The 25,641-nt window shown below is 40.4% G+C and overlaps 1 protein-coding gene across 3 annotated transcripts in view; it reads right to left on the minus strand.

The window, feature by feature from the left end:
* Positions 1–2,837: 2,837 nt before the first annotated feature.
* LOC144033241 (nuclear pore complex protein Nup155-like) overlaps positions 2,838–25,641 on the minus strand; it is a 245,897-nt gene continuing 223,093 nt past the window's right edge. For all 3 annotated transcript variants that reach the window (XM_077541207.1, XM_077541208.1, XM_077541209.1), the window contains 5 exons: positions 9,366–9,486; positions 9,172–9,282; positions 5,436–5,572; positions 5,241–5,347; positions 2,838–4,114 (listed from right to left, as the gene is read on the minus strand). In XM_077541207.1, coding sequence (XP_077397333.1) covers positions 3,976–4,114; positions 5,241–5,347; positions 5,436–5,572; positions 9,172–9,282; positions 9,366–9,486 — 615 coding nt within the window. In that variant the 3' untranslated portion in view covers positions 2,838–3,975. The remainder of the gene's footprint in view (positions 4,115–5,240; positions 5,348–5,435; positions 5,573–9,171; positions 9,283–9,365; positions 9,487–25,641) is intronic.

A 25,641-nucleotide genomic window follows, 5' to 3' on the forward strand; every position in this document is an offset into this window, starting at 1 on the left:
GAGGTGGGGTGGGGTGGGCACATCTTCCCTCTCTGCGCTGCTGCCCGGTGCCGGTTTCCGGGGGGGGGTGGGGGGTTCTCGCGGGGGGCCGGGTTCGCGGGGGGGGTGGCGGCCGTCGGGGGGGGGGGCGGCTTGTTTGGGGGGGGGTGGAGGTATGGGTGGGTGGGTGGGGGGTTGGGTGCTGGGGGTCGGGGTGTGTTCGGGGGTTTGGGGGTCGGGGGTGGTGGGGCCTGGGTCGTGGTGGATGGCGGGTTTGGGTGGGGTGCGGGGGGGTCGTGGGGGGATGGGGGCTGGGGACCGGTGGGGCGCTGTGGGGGCCCGCTGGGCCTCGTTCTGCGGCCTTGGGCTCGGGGGTGTGGGCCGGGGCTGGGGCGGGGGTGTTCCGGGTGTCTGGGTCGGCTCGCCGACCGGTGTCCGCTCGGGTGGCTTGGGGGTGGCCTTGGTGCTGCCGCGGCCTGGGGATTCCGGGGGGGGGGGGGAGTGCTCGCTTTGCTGGACCGCGGTTGACGGCTTCTTTCTTTGGTGGTGGTCCTTATGCATGCCAGATCCGTCGCACCAGCATCTACTGAAACTCAACAGAAGTACCCTCTCCCTCCCACAGCCCCTTGAATCAGTTGGTGCTGGTGTCTGTGGTTCTCACTTTGCTTTATCTATCCTTCCCTCCTTCCTCTCTTTAGTTTTTCCTCTGGTCACTTGAGATCTTAATTTATTAGAAGTATGAGGTTTCTGGAGTTGGCATAAGACTCTGGTTTTGTAACCACGCAGGAGGGGTCTTGTTGGTGCTGGACTTCACTTTGATGGATTGGATGTACTGGCTTCTATGGATCTCACTCTGCCTTATCGATCCTTCCCTCCTTCCTCTCTTTAGTTTTTCCTCTGGGCTCTTGAGATCTCGCTAAATTTGCTGGAATTTAGAGGCTTCCGGGGTTGGCGTAAGACTTTGATTTTGTAATCATGGGGAAGGCAGGAAGTGTTTGGTCGGTGCTGGATTTCACTTTGATTTACCTTTCTTTTCTCTTTATTTCTTTTTTTTTCTGACCTTTTCTCTGGTCTCCTGACCATTTAAACCTCACGACTCTGGCAAGATTCTGAAGTACCTGGTTAAGGCGAAGGGTAATGGGATATTTATAAGGTTTTAGGTGAATGAATGAGTATAAATTTATACGTATTTGCACGCACGCACACGCACGCACGCGCACGCACGCAAACGCACACACGCAAACGCACGCAAACGCACGCAAAAAAAAAAAAAAAAAAAAGAGCAATGATGACAAGACGTTGAATCGGTAAGACTACCGAATGAACAATTCTGAGCTCTTAAAAAAAAAAAAAAAAAAAAAAAAAAAGTTTGTTGTACTGCCTTGCGGCAGCAGTTCTCCATTTTGTTATGCTGCAGACAGGACATTTTGTTACAGTGCTTCCAATCTTATGTTTCATTAAGCTGCTGACGTTATTCATGTAAGTCTACATGTTTAATGCATGATTATCAGTTCGGTGGTAATTCTTAATGTTGTCCACCTGTTTTGTGTAAGTTTATAAGCCATTATATGTTTGTGCCTCTGCAGGGCTCCTTCATCGCTGTCAATAAATGATAATTGACATTGAGGAGTGTGTTTCTTCAACTATAACTTAAAAAAACAAAAAACAAGAAAAAAAACAAAAACACTGTTCGCTAAGCGCATGGCCGTTGTGTTTTGGCGAGTTTATGCCGACACCGGTGCTAATTGGCAATAATTAATTGCCATGGTGATGAACTTACTCTCCCCCCGGCTTTGTTTCGTGTTTCTGAATTAAATTGAACTTCCCGAATCTGTCATAAAATGCAGAGGAATCTCCACTCTGTGGCGTCCCAGCCATTGCGACAGCGGGACTTGGTGTGAAACTCCAGCAGACACAGATGTGTATTGCGCACAAGTCGGAAGGCAAACGCACGAGCGGAGCTTGGGAAAGCTTCCCCACTGTTTTGTTTCATATTTAGAAACGTTACGTCCTCGTCGCTTTTGTGCACATTGAAGTGTTTACGGCGCGGCTAAGGTGACATGGTAGGCGAAAAAAAAAATAACTTTGCATTCCCTCGCAAAACAATCTTTGCGATCTCTCGCAAAGATTGTTTTGCGAATCTTTGCGAGGGAACGCAATCTTTGCGAGGAAACGCCTCGCAATCTTTGCGAGAGAACGCAAAGTTTTTTGCGAGGGCACGCAGTTTTTTTTTTTTCCCCTACCATGTCACCTTAGGGGCTCCGTAGCAAAGTGCACGATAAATTACATCAAGGCAAAAATAGAAAAAGGATAAACGGAAAGCACACGTAACGAGTCGTGGACACCAATACAAACAACAAGGCAAGCTAGAATAATCAACAAAGGACGTGCTATAGATGTCTAAGCCACTGCAGACGATACAAAACTAAGTGGGTAACAATGTGATGAAAATACTTATCATTAACCAGGCTAGGAGTCGTCTTAAGCAGCAAGCAAAGCAACGCGGAGAATACTTCGGTGCCACCTGTCCACAGCGGCTCGGCTAAACTTTTCATTTGTTTTCAAACATTTACTAAGTAAGAATTTTTTTTCATTTACATTTAGCACATGCATCTACTTATACAAGTATTCACATTGAAAATCTTTGTTATTCAAATTTCACGGAATGGTTTGGTTTTGCTGTAATCTTCAAAATTATAATAAAATTTAATATTTCACTGTGTGCAGTGGTACTACATACTGAAATTTTGTAAAATAATTTACTGTGGATGCACATGCAAAAAAAATAAACTATAAAAGTATTTTTTTTTTAAATGCATGATGCATTGATAATAATCAACAAAACATCAAAATCAAACTTCTTTAGACTTAGACTTTATTGATCCCTTTGGAATGGCTCCCTCTGGGAAATTTACGTGTGCAGCAACAATAATAACAGATAATACAATAAAAAAAATCAATCAATCAATAAATAAGGTTACTACACCAGAGATTGAATTAATAATAATAACAATAAAATAGAAATTCAATCAATCAATAAATAAGGTTATTACGCCAAGATTGAATTAAATAACCATGACCAGGCTAACATTTCAGCGCAGGCAGCTAATTGCAAAAAAGGACAACAACAATTGCAGCATTTTGTGATGACTGTACGGCAAGCATCGAGTACTGTTTTTAATTAAACATAATTACAAGAATACAAAGAAGTGACATCCCTCTGTGGTGTCGCGTTATGAGCACCACGGATGAACGGATTGTCGCGGGGAGGGCAATGGGGTATTATGCCACGGAAGAGGCGGGACGTGATTTTGCACATCAGTTTGGCTCCGGTTCGGTTTGCGACGTGTTGGGCTGCGTCAAAATACTTGCGCTTCTGACTTTGTGCCCCTCGGTTGTGCGATCGCAACCCAGACCGGAACCAAACTGATGTGCAAAATCACGTCCCGCTTCTTCCGCTACCCCATAGCGAGGCTGGAAATTGGAGAAAAGAAAAGAAAAAAAAAAAAACAGCCTCATGAACATATTAAAAAAAACAATAATAATAAAACCGCTAGGAGTGTCTGTACTATTTTTACACACATTTCAATGTTGTGTTTTGGAACACAATTAAGCATTAAAGAAGTAATAAAAAGCTGTCTTCAGTTCCCTTTACAGTCATATCTTTGCATTATGTTGTAAGGTAAAGTCATACTTCGAATTTTACTACAAAATAAGAAGACGCACTATTCACAAGTGAGAAATATTTTGCTTTTGCTGTACATTTCTGGGTGAACCTAAAACAAACATTACAGGCGAAATTAATCTGACCTTGGCTAAATTTCTGAATGCATAACTCCAACTGTTTGTTCATTTTAGGTTAGTCCTAAAATGTCATCCCTTTTTTTTGTGTGAATAGTGCGTAACGCTGACTGATACCTGAATCCTGTCCCCACCGTACAAACGTGACAGATGTTTCGGCTAATCGAAAAAAGACAACAGGGAGTCTGGCGACCGTCAGATACATTGACGCAGTTTGGTCCGCAGAGACAAGAATTCGTCTATAACGTTGTCGATGTAGGCGCTGGGGTTGAGGGCGTTCAGATCCGTCAGGTATTGGTAGACGTAGTCCAGACACGTTTGCACGAAAGGGCGTCTGAGGCGGAGTGGAACGATTTCGTTGGCAATTGGAATGAGTAGACAGAGTAGAATACACACACAAAGAAAAAAAATCATCCATTTCCCCGCACAGATTTGCGATTCAAGAATTTTATAAGCAATTTTAAATATTTGATATGTCTTATTTTTTAGTGTAAAGTTGTGTATTTTCAAGGAAAAATAATGCATATTCTTCAAGAAGTAAGCTCAAAATGTTTTCGAAAGAAACAGCACAGTATACGTTTGAGACTCAGGTTGTAAAATTATGAGGAAAAATTACATATAGATAAAAGTTGTTAATTCACGATTTAAGCCTTACTTTTATAAGAATAGTCATATCCTTGAGCGACAACTAGAGGTGTCAGGCAATTAACATTTTTAATCATAATGACATGACTTCAATAATTAACTAACAATTAATCACAAATCAATTGCACATTTTGTATCTTAATTTATATCTAAATGTAAAATTAAATATTTTTTTCCCCCAATTTTTCATACTCTAAACATAAAAGTGGGAAGAAATGTTAACCAAATAGAAACATGGTTGCATTTTTTTTAGTAATTGATACAGTAATTTCATAATTCATTAAAGGAACTTCAAATTAATGCATTAACACTCTAATTTTAACAATTTTTAAAGATAAATTTGTAATATTGCCAAAATAAAGTTGTATATCGAAGAAAAAAAAAATCTATAATTTTGAGAAAAAAAGTCTGATAATTTGGTAATATTACGAGAATAAGGTCATATGTTTGAGAAGTAAGTCAATTTTGAGAGTTAAAATAGGAGATTAAGTATATGTGAGATAAAAAGATGTATATTTCATTGCTTAATGTTGTAATGATATGCAAATAAAACTGCACATTTTCAAAATAAAATTTTTTTTTTTTAGATTTAAGTTGCAATATTACAAGAAAAGTCTTATATTTTCCAAGGGATAATGTCTAAAGTTGAATATTTTCAAGACTGCACATTTTCAAGCTAAAAAGATTATTATTTTTTGAACGTTAATTCAAGTTTAGACACAGTAAGTGCATAAACAAAAACGACAGTCGACACACATTTGACGCTTTGGCTTCCTCTAAAGGCCATATGTTGAACTGCTACTGAAGCGGCTTACCTCTGATCCATGGGCATTATGCCTGCCTCTCGCACGCAATCTGTCAGAAGAAATTTGATGCACTCCACCACGTGTAGCGGCCTGTTCTGCTGCTGCCAGAAAGGATCCTACAACGGACAAAGCTTATGCATATATACTTCTATTTATTTTTGACATAACTTAACCGGCTCGTAGCTGTGATTTGCGGCGGTGTACCATGGTTATGTACAGTCGGTCGTAGACCTGCAGCAGACAGGCGAGCGGCACCCCGATCTTCTGCAAGGTGAACGTGACGAAGGCCACATCCCATCTGAGGCGGCATACCTCGTGCTCTAGAATCATCACCAGAAATTCTGCAAACACACAAAATACACTGTACTTTTCAGTAGTAATGGGCGAGTACACTTTATAAAAACTATAGGTGTCAGTCGATTAAAATTTTGAATCGTAATTAATCGCATGACTTCAATAATTAACTGACGATTAATCGCACATTTTATACCTCAATTGATATCTACATTTTCTTTCTTTTTTTTTGTCTTACCGATTCAACGTCTTATCATCATTGCTCTCTCTTTTTTTTTTTTTTTTTCGTGTATGTGTGCGTTTGTGTGCGTGCGTTTGCGTGCGCGTGTGCGTGCAAATACGTATAAATTTATACTCATTAATTCACCTAAAACCTCATAAAAATCCCATTACCCTTCACCTTAACCAGATACTTCAGAGTCTCGCCAGAGTTGTGAGGTTCAAATGGTCAGGAGACCAGAGAAAAGGTCAGAAAAGATAAAAAGAAAAGAAAGATAAATCAAAGTGAAATCCAGCACCGACCAAACACTTCCTGCCTTCCCCATGGTTACAAAATCAAAGTCTTACGCCAACCCCAGAAGCCTCTAAATTCCAAGAAATTAAAGAGATCTCAAGAGACCAGAGGAAAAACTAAAGAGAGGAAGGAGGGAAGGATCGATGAGGCAGAGTGAGATCCATAGAAACCAGTACATCCAGTCCATCAAAGTGAAATCCAGCACCAACCAAACACCTCCTGCGTGGTTACAAAACCAGAGTCTTACGCCAACCCCAGAAACCTCAAACTTCCAACAAATTGAGGAGATCTCAAGTGACCAGAGGAAAAACTAAAGAGAGGAAAGAGGGAAGGATAGATAAAGCAAAGTGAGATCCACAGACACCAGCACCCACTGATTCAACGGGCTGTGGGAGGGAGAGGCGAATTCTGTTTGAGGTTCAGTAGATGCTGGTGTGATGGATCTGGCATGTATAAGAACCGCCACCAAAGAAAGAAGCCGTCAACCGCGGCCCAGCAAAGCGAGCACCGCCCCCCCCGGAATCCCCTGAGCCGCGGCAGCACCAAGGCCACCCCCACGCTACCCGGGCGGACACCGGTCGGCGAGCCAACCCAGAAGCCCGGAACACCCCTGCCCCGGCCCACACCCCCGAGCCCAAGGCCCGCAGAACGAGGCCCGGCGGGCCCCCACAGCGCCCCACCGGTCCCCAGCCCCCCCCCCCCCCCCCCCCCCCCACCCGCACCCCACCCAAACCCGCCACCCACCACGACCCAGGCTCCGCCACCCCCCGGCCCCCAAACCCCCGAACACACCCCGACGCCCCCCCCCCCCGTCCACCCATACCTCCCCCCCCTCCCCCCCAACCACCACCACCCAACCCCGCCAGCCCCCCCCGAACCCCGCCCCCCGCGAGCCCCCCCCGCCCTCGGAAACCGGCACCGGGCAGCAGCGCAGAGAGGGAAGACGTGCCCACCCCACCTCCAGCCGTGTGGAAGGAACACAGCGGCGGGAGGAGGGAAGCAGAGGAGGAAGCACCGGGGGAGGGGCGGAACACCAGAACACCGAGCCCGGTGGGAAGAGGCCCCGGTCGTCGCACCAGCGTACTAGTGACACCTAACCCTGTTACTGAGTCCGCCAGCTCGCCGACTGGCGAGCTCTACCCTTACACCGTGAATGTGGCCCCACCCAGTGTGTGCGTGTGGTGCATTAAAAGTGGGAGCAGGTGAGATGGAGCAGAGGGAAAAAAAAAATTCCCCTACTCCGATCCACCCGCATCCCCCCCAAAAAATGAATGTGTATGTGTGTGGTGCATTAAAAAAGGAAATAGAGGGACAAAGTGGTGGGGCAGGGACACAGATGGGGGGACCACAGCGCTGCCAGGCACTGCAGTCTATCCCCCCTGATGGCTCCCCACCCCAACTTACCCCTCCCCTTGGATGTGAAGTGCATTAAAATTGGAGGGGAGTTGAAGGGTGAAGACGGTGTTTCCACCTTTCCCCACCCCACCAAGAAATATGTTGTGTGTCCTATGTGTATATTTACAGTGTAAGTGTATAGTGCAAAACTAGTGAGGTGAGTCAGAGGAGCGACCAGCGGGGCCTCCTCCAACCCGACGGGTGTAGGTGGTGCGCCCGCCCCTCAGCACCCCCCCTCCCAATCCCCCACAACCCCTCCACCCCACCCATCTGGCACCCCGACAGGCGGACAGGGCCAGCGCAGCAGGGCTACCGGACAGCATATATCTACATTTTCAATAAAATGTACATTTCTTTCCTAATTTAAACATGTTTTAATTTTTTAGTCATTGATACATAATAATTAAATTTAAAAAAAAAACACTTAAAATATGTAAAAAACAAAACAAAAACAAAAAACAAGTGCGACTGATTTGTGTTGATCATTTTTCTTTCACGACAACATGGCATAATTGCATTTGTGGGACAATGGTGACAGCTCAGTGCATTTTTCTTTTCATATTAAGAGCTGACTAATTTTTAACATGAAGTAAGTTGTGAAATTATGCAGATTTTTAAAACTGTAAAATACAACTTAGTCCCCAGAAATATATGCATTGTTATTTAATTTATTACTGCAAAATTGTGTCAGTGTATTCCTTTGCTGAAGACTTTTATTTTAAGTTCAATAGGATGCACATTGTAAAATGATGCTTCTTCACTGCATGCAAACCAGAAACGATCGATGTGTACTTTTCATATTAAGAGCTACTTAATTTTAAACAAGAAGTAACTTGCGATCTTCTGCACATTTTAAAATTGTAAAATACACCTTGACGCCAGTCCCCACAATTATATGCAGTATAATTTAATTTATTACTGCTAAATTGTGTTATAGTGACGCCTTTTCACGACGTCGACGCTTTTATTTTGTTAAGTTCGCGGATGCACCGTGAAGCCGCTCTCAAGCCAACACATCGATAGTACTTTCAGTTTCACTTTAACCCGACGGTGCTTTATTGCAACGAAAGAGAAGTCGATGGTAGACTTTCTTGGAGTTGTTGAATAATATACATCTCACATCAAAAGATCAAGTGGCTTGGAGTCACTCCAAGTGACAAAACGGCATCCAATCGGCACTTGGCGCCCTCTAGGAGAACTGTAGCAGCTATGCTGCTGTGCTAATCGCTAACACTGGTGCTACCGAGTGCGTTCTGTCAAAGCAGGGAACTGGTGGAAGTGCTCCACCGTTCAAATGGCTCTTCCACTCGAACATTCTGCCCCTTAAACATTGTGTATTGTAGCTTCAGTGCAGTACAGTGCATTTCTATTGGGTAATTTTGACGTGGACGTTTCTGCTGCTTCGTGACTGTAATTCTCTTAGAGGCTTTCCAAATAAGGAAGCGGTCGTTAATCGAGCGTTAAAAAATTTAGTGCCATTAAAGGCACTTTTAGTTAACGAGATAACGCGATAATTTTAACACCCATAATAAAGACATAACATGTTACACACAGAATGTATAATAATAATACTGTAATAGTAGGGAGTGAAATCCATGGCGCGAGTCCACAGATAGGACACGCTTGAACAAGCCGCTTATCATGACAAACACTTTGGCAACTCGCAAGGGACGAGAAATTATTATAATTTTAATTATACTGCTATCATCATACATCGCACCAAAGCTGAATGCTAACCTAATGGAAAATATCGCGGCTCTCCCCCATAGATTCTGCCCAGCGACAACAGCTTCAAATGGAGGGTTCGCATCCTGTCCGCGGGATTCCTGCCCTCCGTGTCATCAATTTCTGCCAGACAAAGATTGGCAGCAACAAAATCAACAAATGATGAAAGCATCATGCAAGCTTTTATGTGTTGCAGGACTAATGACCTTTCTCTATGATTTCCTGCCAAAGCGATTGCACCAGAATTGGATCCAAGTGTCCCGCGCAGTGAACGATGGCCAGCTTGCATTCGGACAGTACGAAGAGGTCGGCGTAGTCCACGTAGAGCTGCACGCAGGAAGGAGATCATGTTTACAAATTATTGGTTGATTATTAGCGACCATTCTGTTCTTCGAATGCCGAAAGGTGCATACACAAATTAATTGTGCTTTCGGCCCTCTATTGCAGCTAAAATTTTTACACAGTTCCACCTTAAAAACAAAACAACAAAAAAACTTAGCTCTCCAAATATGAACTAATGTTAAATATTAACAATGAAAATCAATATCAAGATCACCCTTCAAATATAGGGTTGCTCGATTATGAGGAAAACATTAATCCCGATTAATTTGATAATAACTAAAATCACGATTAAGACAATCATTTGTTTTTTGGTACAAAACAAGAAAATGCTTAAACATGTATAAAATATTAAGACAAATAAATTTCTTTGAAACACTATAATTATGCAAGTTCCTTTTGGACCAAACAATATTTATTAAATTAATCATTTTTAAAATACAAAAAAAACGTGCAAATATATAAATTGAATCTTTTTTTTTTTGTTTACGATTACGCCACTTGTAATTGCACAGCCCTACTTTCTGTCATCTATTACACTGATTCTCCTAATTTTTACACCGTTCCACCTTAAAAAAAATAATAAAAATCTTAGCTCTCCAAATATGAACTTACTTAAACATTAATGAAAATGATTAGCAACCTCATCCTTCAATGCAAGGCTGCTCGATTATGAAGAAAATATGAATCACGATTAATTTGGTGGTAATTGAAATCATGATTAGGACAATCATTTATTTTTTGGTACAAAACAAGAAAATGTTTAAACGTAAAAAATATAAAGACAAATAAATTTCTTTGAAACACTATAATTATGAATGTTCCTTTTGGACCAAACAAAATTGATTAAATTAGTCATTTTCAAATAAAAAGGTGCAAATATATTAAATTTAAACAACTCAAAATTACCGGGTAGTATTAAAAATCTTATTTTTGTTTACAATTATGCCAATTTTGTAATTGTGGAGTGTAATAATTAGGGCCCGAGCAGCGACCGCTGCGAGGTCCCTATTGTTTTTGTAAAAATTATTATTATTAGGGCCCGAGCAGCTACCGCTGCGAGGTCCCTATTGTTTTTCGATCGGATTATTAGGGCCCGAGCAGCGACCGCTGCGAGGTCCCTCTTGTTTTTGTAAGAATTATTAGGGCCCGAGCAGCGACCGCTGCGAGGTCCCTATTGTTTTTGTAAAAATTATTATTATTATTATTATTAGGGCCCGAGCAGCAACCGCTGCGAGGTCCCTATTGTTTTTGTAAAAATTATTATTATTATTATTAGGGCCCGAGCAGCGACCGCTGCGAGGTCCCTATTGTTTTTGTAAAAATTCTTCTTCTTCTTCTTCTTCTTCTTCTTCTTCTTCTTTATTCTCCGCAAACAATCGCGATTTTGGGTACCTAAATATTCACGAAAACTCACCGAACTTTGCACACTCCTCAGGTCCAGCGAAAAATGTGATATTATGAAGTCGTTATAACAACGCGACTCTATAGCGCCCCCTAGAATAGAAAAATAAAAACCAAGCCCGGCACGTTTGAGCTAGAGCAACGAAAATTGGCAGGCACGTGTAGCACCCCGAGACGCACAAAAAAGTCTATTGGGACCATGTAGCTAAAATGTACAGGAAGTGAGCTATGAATTTTTTAATGTCCAATTTTGGCACATTCACTGTGGTCATGCTTTTTCCCCCTTTGCAAACAATTTTCATCCAGTTGACTTCAAAATTGGCATTTATCATCTCAAGACCTAAGAGAACAGCTGGGCAAAAAGTCTTGCCTTTTCGAAATACTATATGACGGGGGCGGGGCATCAAATATTGCCTTTAAAATTTCATTTGTCCAGAAAGACCAAATGCTGAATAACTCCCATGTACAAGCTCCAAAAAATCTCAAACTTCTCAGGCAACGTAATAGTCACGGCCTGAAAACATCTATATGACAAAATTCAGTTATACATATAGCGCCACCTAGTGGTTACAATAAATGTCATACTTTACGTTTTTAGCTACTGTGCTGAGCTCGTTGAAGGGATCCATTTGAAAATTGGTCAGAAAAGCCTTAAGATGTTGATCATGCCCCACACCGAATATTGTAACTTTTCACCAAAGGGCGTGGCCGCTACGGTGACGCAAAGTCTGAAGATTTTTCGTGACAATAAAAGCTGCATTAATTTGACCGAGATGATCCTATCTTCTCAAAATTTCACACATTTGATGAGAGTCCAGCCCTAAAGACATCTACTAACTTATATTTAATCTTACTGATAGCGCCACCCAGTGGCAATTTTTTTTCTTACGAATTTTCTTCTACGTTTTTCTCCAAACACGTTAACTGGACCTACCTCATATTTGCTCAGATGAGGGTTTCGGCCTTCATGATGTCACAACACGAAGTTTGTGAGTTTTCGCGAATTGCTGTGGGCGTGGCTAAGCGCTGTTCGCCAAGAAAACAACGCCAGTTTTGAGGGTCTAAACATGCACAGAAACTCCTGAAACTTGGCACACACATCTGGCCTGGTAAAATGAGCAATATTTTATTGTTGATTGTGCTATTTTTACAAAAATGACTCAATAGCGCCCCCTCGAAATTTTTAATGAAGCAGCCCCGGTTGTACGTTTAAGCAAGAACGACGAATATTTTTAGGTGTATGAGGGAGCCCAAGACCTACAAAAAAAGTCTCTTGTACCCATATGCTAAAATGAACAGGAAGTGAGCTACGAATTTTTGAATGTCCCATTTTTGACGATTTTTGCACATTCACAGGGGGCAGACTTTTGCCCACCTCTCCTACACGTTTCATCCGACTGAGTTAAGACTTGGCCTGGACCATGTCAAGACCTGAGCCAACGACAGGGGGAAAAATTTTGACTTTTCGAAATACTATATGATGAGGGCGGGGCATCAAAATTTGTGTTTCGCAATGAAAAAGGATATGCTTGATAACTCCCCGGTACATGCTCCAAAAAATCCCAAACTTGACATGTATGTTTATCGTCAAGGCCTGAAGTTATCTCTATGACAACATTCAGTTATATATGCAGCGCCACCTAGCCCTTGAGGCATGAAAAAAAAATACCCCACATACGGTATTTTGTACAAAAAATGTAAACTCATTCTAAGTGTGATAACGAAGTCATTTATGAATATTCTTTTAGTTTCCACCACTCAAAATGTTCACTGGCATCAGACTTATCCAAACATATATATATATTTTTATTTATTTTTGATAGCCTCTATGGACATTAAAAGCAATATCGTGAATGAAGGATATGCTTAATAACTCCACGGTACATGCTCCAAAAAAAATCCCACACTTGACATGTATGCTTATAATCAAGGCCTGAAGGTATCTCTATGACAACATTCAGTTATAAATACAGCGCCACCTAGCCCTTGAGGCTTATATAAAAAAAATAAAATAAATACCCCACATACGGTATTTTGTACAAAAAATGTACACTCATTCTAAGTGTGATAACTAAGTCATTTATGAATATTCTTTTAGTTTCCACCACTCAAATTGTTCACTGGCTTCACACCGATCCAAACGTATGTACGTTTCCATTTTGTTTTATTCATTTTTGATTGCCCCTTTGGACAATAAAAGTAAACATTGTGCAATGAGTACAACGAGCGATGATGTGTATATACACTTTTACAAAAAAATACCAATCAGGGCAACTCATTGCCTAAAAATAAATAAGGACGCTGATTTTTGCAGGTCTTAACAATCACCAAAATCCGTTGAGCTTGACAGACACTGGCAAAAAAAAATATTCTACATGTAAACGTTTATTTTGCCATTTTCAAAGAAATTTTGCTTCCAATATGCCAGTACCCCAACGTGCCAGTACCCCAACGTGCAAGTACCCCAACGTGCAAGGACCCCAACGTGGCCCGGGCTGCGAGGGCCCTTTATAGCTGCTTGCAGCTCTAGTTAGGGCCCGAGCAGCGACCGCTGCGACGTCCCTATTGTTTTTGTAAAAATTATTATTATTATTATTATTATTAGGGCCCGAGCAGCGACCGCTGCGAGGTCCCTATTGTTTTTGTAAAAATTATTATTATTATTATTATTATTATTCTTTATTCTCCGCAAACGATCGCGATTTTGGGTACCTAAACATTCACGAAAACTCACCGAACTTTGCACACTCCTCAGGCCCGGCGAAAATTTTTAGATTATTAAGTCGTCATAACAATGCGACTCGATAGCGCCCCCTAGCGTAGAAAAATAAAAACCAAGCCCGGCACGTTTGAGCTAGAGCAACAAAAATTGGCAGGCACGTGTAGCACCCCGAGACGCACAAAAAAGTCTATTGGGACCATGTAGCTAAAATGTACAGGAAGTGAGCTATGAATTTTTTAATGTCCAATTTTGGCCTATTTTGGCACATTCACTGTGGTCATGCTTTTTCCCCCTTTGCAAACATTTTTCATCCAATTGACTTCAAACTTGGCATTTATCATCTCAAGACCTGAGAGAACAACTGGGCAAAACATCTTGCCTTTTTGAAATACTATATGACGGGGGTAGGGCATCAAATATTGCCTTTATAATTTCATTTGTCCAGAAAGAGCAAATGCTTAATAACTCCCATGTTCAAGCTCCAAAAAATCTCAAACTTCTCAGGCAATGTAATAGTCACGGCCTGAAAACATCTATATGATAAAATTCAGCTATACATATAGCGCCACCTAGTGGTAACAATAAATGTCATACTTTACGTTTTTAGCTACTGCGCTGAGCTCGTTGAAGGGATCCAGTTGAAAATTGGTCAGAAAAGCCTTAAGATGTTGATCATGCCCCACACCGAATATTGTAACTTTTCGCCAAAGGGCGTGGCCGCTATGGTGCCGCAAAGTCTAAAGATTTTTCGTGACAATAAAAGCTGCATGAACTTGACCGAGATGATCCTATCTTCTCAAAATTTCACACATTTGATGAGAGTCCAGCCCTAAAGACATCTATGAACTTATATTTCATCTTACTGATAGCGCCACCTAGTGGCAATTTTTTTTCTTACGAATTTTCTTCTACGTTTTTTCTCCAAACACGTGAACTGGACCTACCTCATATTTGCTCAGATGAGGGATTCGGCTTTCATGATGTCACAACACGAAGTTTGTGAGTTTTCGCGAATCGCTGTGGGCGTGGCTAAGCACTGTTCGCCAAGAAAACAACGCCAGTTTTGAGGGTCTAAACATGCGCAGAAACTCATGAAACTTGGCACACACATCTGGCCTGGCAAAATGAGCAATATTTTATCATGTATTGTCCTATTTTTACAAAAATGACTCAATAGCGCCCCCTAGAAATTTTTAACGAAGTAGCCCCGATTGTACGTTTAAGCAAGATCTACGAAAATTTTTAGGTGTATGAGGGAGCCAAAGACCTACAAAAAAGTCTCTTGGACCCATATGCTAAAATGAACAGGAAGTGAGCTACGAATTTTTGAATGTCCCATTTTTGACGATTTTTGCACATTCACAGGGGGCAGACTTTTGCCCACTTCTCCTACACGTTTCATCTGACTGAGTTAAGACTTGACCTGGACCATGTCAAGACCTGAGCCAACGACAGGGGGAAAAATCTTGACTTTTCGAAATACTATATGATGAAGGCGGGGCATCAAATTTTGTGTTTCGCACTGAAAAAGGATATGCTTCATAACTCCCCGGTACATGCTCCAAAAAATCCCAAACTTGACATGTATGTTTATCATCAAGGCCTGAAGCTATCTCAATGACAACATTCAGTTATATGTGCAGCGTCACCTAGCCCTTGAGGCATAAAAAAAAAATACCCCACATATGGTATTTTGTACAAAAAATGTAAACTCATTCTAAGTGTGATAACTAAGTCATTTATGAATATTCTTTTAGTTTCCACCACTCAAAATGTTCACTGGCATCAGACTTATCCAAACATATATATATTTTTATTTATTTTTGATAGCCTCTGTGGACATTAAAAGCAATATCGTGAATGAAGGATATGCTTAATAACTCCACGGTACATGCTCCAAAAAAAATCCCACACTTTACATGTATGCTTATAATCAAGGCCTGAAGGTATCTCGATGACAACATTCAGTTATAAATACAGCGCCACCTAGTCCTTGAGGCTTATATAAAAAAAAAAAAAACACATACGGTATTTTGTACAAAAAATGTAAACTCATTCTAAGTGTTATAACTAAGTCATTTATGAATATTCTTTTAGTTTCCACCACTCAAATTGTTCACTGGCTTCACACCGATCCAAACGTATGTACGTTTCCATTTTGTTTTATTCATTTTTGATTGCCCCTTTGGACAATAAAAGTAACATTGTGCAATGAGTACAACGAGCGATGATGTATATATACACTTTTACAAAAAATACCAATCAGGGCAACTCATTGCCTAAAAATAAATAAGGACGCTGATTTTTGCAGGTCTTAACAATCACCAAAACCCGTTGAGCTTGACAGACACTGGAAAAAAAAATATTCTACATGTAAACGTTTATTATGCCATTTTCAAAGAAATTTTGCTTCCAATATGCCTGTACCCCAACGTGCCAGTACCCTAACGTGCATTTACCCCAACGTGCAAGGACCCCAACGTGGCCCGGGCTGCGAGGGCCCTTTATAGCTGCTTGCAGCTCTAGTTAGGGCCCGAGCAGCGACCGCTGCGAGGTCCCTATTGTTTTTGTAAAAATTATTATTATTATTAGGGCCCGAGCAGCGACCGCTGCGAGGTCCCTATTGTTTTTGTAAAAATTATTATTATTATTATTATTATTATTATTATTAGGGCCCGAGCAGCGGCGGCGGCGGTGCCGCTGCGAGGCCCTATTGTTTTTGTAGGAATTCTTATTATTATTATTATTCTTATTATTATTCTTCTCCGCAAACGATCACATTTTTGAGACACTAAACGTGACCGAAAACTCACCAAACTTTACACGCACATCAGGCCTGGCGAAAAATTTGATATTTTAAAGTCGCCATACATGATAACAGAAAAATGGCTCCTTAGCGCCCCCTACATAGGTTAAACGGATCCCTGTCCCGCTACGATTGTCCGACGGCTATGAAAATTGTGTGGCACCTGTAGCACATCCCAATGAACAAAAACCTCTTTGAAGTGTGTACCCTAAAATAGACAGAAAGTGAGGTATGAGTATTTAAATGTCCAATTTTTGCCAATTTTTGCACATTTACAGGGGTCATACTTTTGCCCGCTTCTCCTACACGGTTAACCCGATTGACTTCAAACTTAGGATGGACCATCTCAACACCTGGGACAACATCATTGTGAAAAATGAAAAGTTTTTGATATAATATATGACGGCGGCGGCGCATCAAATTTAGAGTTTAAAAATTCTTACTTCACGAGGCATTGCCGGTTGTACGTTTAATCTAGAGCTACGAAAATTGGTACACATATGTAACAGACTATGACCTACAAAAAACTCTTTTTGAACCATATGCTAAACCTAACAGGAAGTCCACCATTTTGATTTATTTTGGAACGTGTTGCCATTTTTTTGGCCATTTCATTGGGGCCTTATTTTAACGAACTCCTCCTACAGTGTTTATCCGATCATCTTCAAACTTGGTGTGATTCATCTTAAGATGTTGAAGATGAAAAGTTATTGAAAGCTTTGTATTTCGTCGCACGCTGTTGTCATGGCATGCACTGTTTTTAAAGGAAAAAAAATATCCTTAAAGAAGCATTCCCATTTGTACGAAGCAGCTAGAGCTACGAAAATTTGTAGACATATGTAACAGCCCAAGATGTACAAAAAAGTCTCTTGGTGCCCTGTGCTAAACCCAACAGGAAGTCCCCCAGGGGCCGGGCATCACATTTTGAGCTAAAAAACTCCTCTTTAACAAAGCATACCCGGCTGTACGTTTCACATAGAGTTACCAACATTTGTAGAGGTATATAACAGCCCTCGAGGTACAAAAAACTCTTTTTGAACCATATGCTAAACCTAACAGGACGTCCGCCATTTTGATTTACTTTGGAATGTGTTGCCATTTTTTTTGGCCATTTCATAGGGATCATATTTTAACAAACTCCTCCTACAGAGTTTATCCGATCATCTTCAAACTTGGTGTGATTCATCTTAAGATGTTGAAAATGAAAAGTTATTGAAAGTTTTTTATTTCGTCACACGCTGTTGTCGTGGCATGCACTTTTTGCAAAGGAAAAAAATCCTTCTTAATGAAGCATTCCCAGTTGTACGAAGCAGCTAGAGCGACGAAAAATTGTAGACATATGTAACAGCCCAAGATGTACAAAAAAGTCTCTTGGTGCCCTGTGCTAAACCCAACAGGAAGTCCCCCAGGGGCCGGGCATCACATTTTGAGCTAAAAAACTCCTCTTTAACGAAGCATTCCCGGTTGTACGTTTCACCTAGCGCTATGATAATTTGCAGGCATACATAAGAGCCCATGATGTACAAAAAAGTCTCTTGGAACCATGTGCTAAACCAAACAGGAAGTCTGCCATTTTGATTTCTGATGGGATTTGTTGCCATTTTTTGTGGCCTTTTTCAGGGGTCATATTTTAACGAACCCCTCCTACAAAATTTATCCGACTGTCTTCAAACTTGGTGTGTTTCATCTTAAGATGTTTAAGATGCAAAGTAATCGAAAGTTTTTTATTTTGTAACACGCTGTTGCCATAGCAATGCATTGTTTGTCAAGTGCTGCTTTTTTTTTTTTTTATATACACATGAAAACTCATGAAACTTTGCAAACACAGACTTGTCATGAACATGAATTTTCAGAGATTTATTGTGCAATTTGCATTAAATAGCGCCCTCTAGACATTTTTATGAAGCATTTCCGATTGTATGATTATGCTCGACCTACAAAAAAGTATTATGTAGCCATTTGCCAAACCAAAGAGGAAGTCCGCTATTTTGATTTTATTTTGGGAATTATACATAATTTTTGGCCTTTTTCATTAAACTTTGCACAGACAAGGCATGGAAAAAACTAACATTTTAAATGGTCCTTGTTCCATGTAACAGTACCCCAACGTGCCAGTACCCTGACGTGCAAGTAACCCAACGTTGTGCTCAATAGCGCCCTCTATGCATTTTTATGGAGCATTTCCAATTGTATGATTCAAGCGATACACAACTAAAGATGACTTGACCTAGATTTGTGAAAACTGGGAGGCATACCTATTAGCTTAAGACCTACAAAAAGTATTCTGTAGCCGTATGCTAAACCTAAAAGGAAGTCCGCCATTTTGAATTTATTTTGGGAATTGCGCACCATATTTTGCGTTTTGATTAAACTTTGCACACACAAGGCTTGTCAAAAACATTTTAGATGGTCCTTGTCCTATTTGACAGACCCCAACGTGCCAGTACCCCGACGTGCAAGTACCCCAACGTGGCCCAGGTTGCGAGGGCCCTTTATAGCTGCTCGCAGCTCTAGTTATTATTATTATTCTTTATTCTCCGCAAACGATCCCGATTTTGGGTACCTAAACATTCACGAAAACTCACCGAACTTTGCACACTCCTCAGGCCCGGCGAAAAATTTGATATTATGAAGTCGTCATAACAACGCGACTCTATAGCGCCCCCTAGCGTAGAAAAATAAAAGCCAAGCCCGGCACGTTTGAGCTGGAGCAACGAAAATTGGCAGGCACGTGTAGCACCCCGAGATGCACAAAAAAGTCTATTGGGACCATGTAGCTAAAATGTACAGGAAATGAGCTATGAATTTTTTAATGTCCAATTTTGGCCTATTTTGGCACATTCACTGTGGTCATGCTTTTTCCCCCTCTGCAAACATTTTTCATCCAATTAACTTCAAACTTGGCATTTATCATCTCAAGACGTGAGAGAACAACTGGGCAAAAAGTCTTGCCTTTTCGAAATACTATATGATGGGGGCGGGGCATCAAATATTGCCTTTAAAATTTCATTTGTCCAGAAAGAGCAAATGCTTAATAACTCCCATGTTCAAGCTCCAAAAAATCTCAAACTTCTCAGGCAATGTAATAGTCACGGCCTGAAAACATCTATATGATAAAATTCAGTTATACATATAGCGCCACCTAGTGGTAACAATAAATGTCATACTTTACGTTTTTAGCTACTGCGCTGAGCTCGTTGAAGGGATCCAGTTGAAAATTGGTCAGAAAAGCCTTAAGATGTTGATCATGCCCCACACCGAATATTGTAACTTTTCGCCAAAGGGCGTGGCCACTACGGTGCCGCAAAGTCTAAAGATTTTTCATGACAATAAAAGCTGCATTAACTTGACCGAGATGATCCTATCTTCTCAAAATTTCACACATTTGATGAGAGTCCAGCCCTAAAGACATCTATGAACTTATATTTAATCTTACTGATAGCGCCACCCAGTGGCAATTTTTTTTCTTACGAATTTTCTTCTACGTTTTTCTCCAAACACGTTAACTGGACCTACCTCATATTTGCTCAGATGAGGGATTCGGCCTTCATGATGTCACAACATGAAGTTTGTGAGTTTTCGCGAATTGCTGTGGGCGTGGCTAAGCACTGTTCGCCAAGAAAACAACGCCAGTTTTGAGGGTCTAAACATGCGCAGAAACTCATGAAACTTGGCACACACATCTGGCCTGGTAAAATGAACAATATTTTATTGTTGATTGTGCTATTTTTACAAAAATGACTCAATAGCGCCCCCTAGGAATTTTTAATGAAGCAGCCCCGGTTGTACGTTTAAGCAAGATCTACGAAAATTTTTAGGTGTATGAGGGAGCCCAAGACCTACAAAAAAGTCTCTTGGACCCATATGCTAAAATGAACAGGAAGTGAGCTACGAATTTTTGAATGTCCCATTTTTGACGATTTTTGCACATTCACAGGGGGCAGACTTTTGCCCACTTCTCCTACACGTTTCATCTGACTGAGTTAAGACTTGACCTGGACCATGTCAAGACCTGAGCCAACGACAGGGGGGAAAATCTTGACTTTTCGAAATACTATATGATGAAGGCGGGGCATCAAAATTTGTGTTTCGCACTGAAAAAGGATATGCTTAATAACTCCCCGGTACATGCTCCATAAAATCCCAAACTTGACATGTATGTTTATCGTCAAGGCCTGAAGCTATCTCTATGACAACATTCAGTTATATATGCAGCGTCACCTAGCCCTTGAGGCTTATAAAAAAAAAATACACCACATACGGTATTTTGTACAAAAAATGTAAACTCATTCTAAGTGTGATAACTAAGTCATTTATGAATATTCTTTTAGTTTCCACCACTCAAAATGTTCACTGGCATCAGACTTATCCAAACATATATATATTTTTATTTATTTTTGATAGCCTCTGTGGACATTAAAAGCAATATCGTGAATGAAGGATATGCATAATAACTCCACGGTACATGCTCCAAAAAAAAATCCCACACTTTACATGTATGCTTATAATCAAGGCCTGAAGGTATCTCGATGACAACATTCAGTTATAAATACAGCGCCACCTAGTCCTTGAGGCTTATATAAAAAAAAAAAAAACACATACGGTATTTTGTACAAAAAATGTAAACTCATTCTAAGTGTTATAACTAAGTCATTTATGAATATTCTTTTAGTTTCCACCACTCAAATTGTTCACTGGCTTCACACCGATCCAAACGTATGTACGTTTCCATTTTGTTTTATTCATTTTTGATTGCCCCTTTGGACAATAAAAGTAACATTGTGCAATGAGTACAATGAGCGATGATGTATATATTAGGGGTGTGAATTGCCTAGTACCTGACGATTCGATTCGTATCACGATTCACAGGTCACGATTCGATTCGATACCGATTAATCCCGATACGAATGGTCACGATTCGATACCGATTAATCCCGATACGAATTTATAAGTCGATTGTTGCGATTTTTTTTCATTCATATTTAGAAAATACTAATCAGTAAGCTTGTAGAGTGTAAGATTTATATGAAAATGTATTATTTATTTATCTGAAATTTCAGTCTTATAGAGGTTGTAATCTGTTTCATGTTTGAACAGCATTAAAATAAAATATTAAGGCTTAATGTTCCGTTCATATAACATTCTTCCATGCTCAAGGTGTGAATCCTAAAAAAAAAAAAAAAAAAAAAAAAAAAAAAAAAAAAAAAAAAAAAAAAAAAAACGATTCTGCCGATTATTGAATCGATTCGAGAATCGCGCGATGTAGTATCGCGATATATCGCCGAATCGATTTTTTTTTAACACCCCTAGTATATATACACACTTTTACAAAAAATACCAATCAGGGCAACTCATTGCCTAAAAATAAATAAGGACGCTGATTTTTGCAGGTCTTAACAATCACCAAAACCCGTTGAGCTTGACAGACACTGGGAAAAAAAAATATTCTACATGTAAACGTTTATTATGCCATTTTCAAAGAAATTTTGCTTCCAATATGCCTGTACCCCAACGTGCCAGTACCCTAACGTGCATTTACCCCAACGTGCAAGGACCCCAACGTGGCCCGGGCTGCGAGGGCCCTTTATAGCTGCTTGCAGCTCTAGTTAGGGCCCGAGCAGCGACCGCTGCGAGGTCCCTATTGTTTTTGTAAAAATTATTATTATTATTAGGGCCCGAGCAGCGACCGCTGCGAGGTCCCTATTGTTTTTGTAAAAATTATTATTATTATTATTATTATTATTATTAGGGCCCGAGCAGCGACCGCTGCGAGGTCCCTATTGTTCCTGAAGGAATTCTTATTAGGGCCCGAGCAGCGACCGCTGCGAGGTCCCTATTGTTTTTCAAGGAATTCTTATTATTCTTCTTCTTTTTATTTGTTATTATTCTTTTCCGCAAACAATCACATTTTTGAGACACTAAACGTGAACGAAAACTCACCAAACTTTACACACACGTCAGGCCTGGCGAAAAATTTGATATTTTAAAGTCGCCATAGGTGATAACAGAAAAATGGCTCCATAGCGCCACCTACATAGGTTAAACAGATCCCTGGCCCGCTACGATTGTCCGACGGCTATGAAAATTGTGTGGCACCTGTAGCACATCCAGATGAACAAAAACCTCTTTGATGTGTGTACCCTAAAATAGACAGGAAGTGAGATATGAGTATTTAAATGTCCAATTTTGGCCAATTTTTGCACATTTACAGGGGTCATACTTTTGCCTGCTTCTCCTACACGGTTAATCCAATTGACTTCAAACTTGGGATGTACCATCTCAAGACCTGGGACAACACCATGGTAAAAAATCTAAAGTTTTCGACATACTATATGACGGCGGTGGGGCATCAAATTTAGAGTTTCAAAACTCTTACTAAACGTAGTATTGCCCGTTGTATGTTTAACCTAGAGCTACGAAAATTGGTACACATATGTAACAGACTATGACCTACAAAAAAGTCTGTTGGTGCCATATGCTAAACCCAACAGGAAGTCCGCCAGAGGCGGGGCATCAAATTTGGAGTTTCAAAATTCTTACTTAATGAAGCATTCCCGGCTGTACGTTTCACCTAGAGTTACCAAAATTTAAAGACATATGTAACAGCCCTCAAGGTACAAAAAACTCTTTTTGAACCATATGCTAAACCTAACAGAAAGTCCACCATTTTGATTTACTTTGGAACGTGTTCCCATTTTTTTGGCCATTTCATAGGGGTCCTATTTTAACGAACTCCTCTTACAGAGTTTATCCGATCATCTTCAAACTTGGTGTGATTCATCTTAAGATGTTGAAGATGAAAAGTTATTGAAAGCTTTTTATTTCGCTGCACGCTGTTGTCGTGGCATGCACTTGTTTGCAAAGGAAAAAAATTCTTCTTAATGAAGAATTCTCAGTTGTACGAAGCAGCTAGAGCTACGAAAATTTGTAGACATATGTAACAGCCCACGATGTACAAAAAAAGTCTCTTGCTGCTTTGTGCTAAACCCAACAGGAAGTCCCGCAAGGGCCGGGCATCACTTTTTGAGCTAAAAAACTCCTCTTTAACGAAGCATTCCCGGTTGTACCTTTCACCTAGCGCTATGATAATTTGGAGGCATACATAAGAGCCCACGATGTACAAAAAAGTCTTTTAGAACCATATGCTAAGCCAAACAGGAAGTCCGGCATTTTGATTTACTTTGCTATTTGTAGCCATTTTTTGGGGGCCTTTTATAGGCCTCATATTTTCTACAAAACTTATCAGATTGTCTTCATTCTTTGGCATGTTTCATCTGAAGTATTGCCGGTTATACGTTTAATCTAGAGCTACGAAAATTGGTACACATATGTAACAGACTATGATCTACAAAAAAGCCTGTTGGTGCCATATGCTAAACCTAACAGGAAGTCCGCCAGAGGCAGGGCATCAAATTTTGCATTTCAAAATTTTTACTTAATGAAGCATTTCCAGCTGTACGTTTCACCTAGAGTGACCAAAATTTGAAGACATATGTAACAGCCCTCGAGGTACAAAAAACTCTTTTTGAACCATATGCTAAACCTAACAGGAAGTCTGCCATTTTGATTTACTTTGGAACATGTTGCCATTTTTTTGGCCATTTCATAGGGGTCTTATTTTAACGAACTCCTCCTACAGAGTTTATCCGATCATCTTCAAACTTGGTGTGATTCATCTTAAGATGTTGACGATGAAAAGTTATTGAAAGCTTTTTATTTCGTCGCACGCTGTTGTCGTGGCATGCACTGTTGGCAAAGGGAAAAAAAAATCCTTCTTAATGCAGCGTTCCCAGTTGGACGAAGCAGCTCGAGCTACAAAAATTTGTAGACATATGTACACATTTGTCCACATATATATATTTACATATGCATGTAAAAAAATTATGTCAGGCTAAACTAAATGGTTGATTAGGCCCCACACATTCTCACCTTACCATACCCGGCCCTCTTTGCAAAAGGTTTGAACACTCCTGGCCTAAACCTAGGTGTATACTCAAACTATGCACGCACATAAAGCCTGGAACAAAATGTGTAATTTAGAGGGTTCTTGTTTTGTTTTTTGTATTCCTTATATTTCATGTCATTATACTTGACACACTATTTTTACTACTCACTGAATCAGTTATAAGAACATTTAATTGATACAATCCAATCACATCCTAGAGAATTGAAAACACATTCAATCATGAGGTTGTTAAGACACATTTACTTCTGTAGCACTTAACCACAAACAAGTTGCGACATCCCCTGATCTAACCCTCCAACCGGGCAAGGAAAAACTTTCAGGGGTCATATTTTAACGAACCCCTCCTACAAAATTTATCCGACTGTCTTCAAACTTGGTGTGTTTCATCTTAAGATGTTTAAGATGCAAAGTAATCGAAAGTTTTTTATTTTGTAACACGCTGTTGCCATAGCAATGCATTGTTTGTCAAGTGCTGCTTTTTTTTTTTATACACATGAAAACTCATGGAACTTTGCAAACACATCAGACTTGTCATGAACATGAATTTTCAGAGATTTATTGTGCAATTTGAAATAAATAGCGCCCTCTAGACCTTTTTATGAAGCATTTCCGATTGTATGATTATGCTAGACCTACAAAAAAGTATTATGTAGCCATTTGCCAAACCAAAGAGGAAGTCCGCTATTTTGATTTTATTTTGGGAATTATACATAATTTTTGGCCTTCTTCATTAAACTTTGCACAGACAAGGCATGGAAAAAACTAACATTTTAAATGGTCCTTGTTCCATGTAACAGTACCCCAACGTGCCAGTACCCTGACGTGCAAGTAACCCAACGTTGTGCTCAATAGCGCCCTCTATGCATTTTTATGGAGCATTTCCAATTGTATGATTCAAGCGATACACAACTAAAGATGACTTGACCTAGATTTGTGAAAACTGGGAGGCATACCTATTAGCTTAAGACCTACAAAAAGTATTCTGTAGCCGTATGCTAAACCTAAAAGGAAGTCCGCCATTTTGAATTTATTTTGGGAATTGCGCACCATATTTTGCGTTTTGATTAAACTTTGCACACACAAGGCTTGTCAAAAACATTTTAGATGGTCCTTGTCCTATTTGACAGTACCCCAACGTGCCAGTACCCCGACGTGCAAGTACCCCAACGTGGCACGCCTTTGCTGTAGCGATGCATTGTTTGCAAATATTTTTTTTTTTTTATATGATTCAGCTAGATGTGTGAA

Source organism: Festucalex cinctus, chromosome 13, assembly GCF_051991245.1.
Source record: "Festucalex cinctus isolate MCC-2025b chromosome 13, RoL_Fcin_1.0, whole genome shotgun sequence".
NCBI classification, from domain to species: domain Eukaryota; kingdom Metazoa; phylum Chordata; class Actinopteri; order Syngnathiformes; family Syngnathidae; genus Festucalex; species Festucalex cinctus.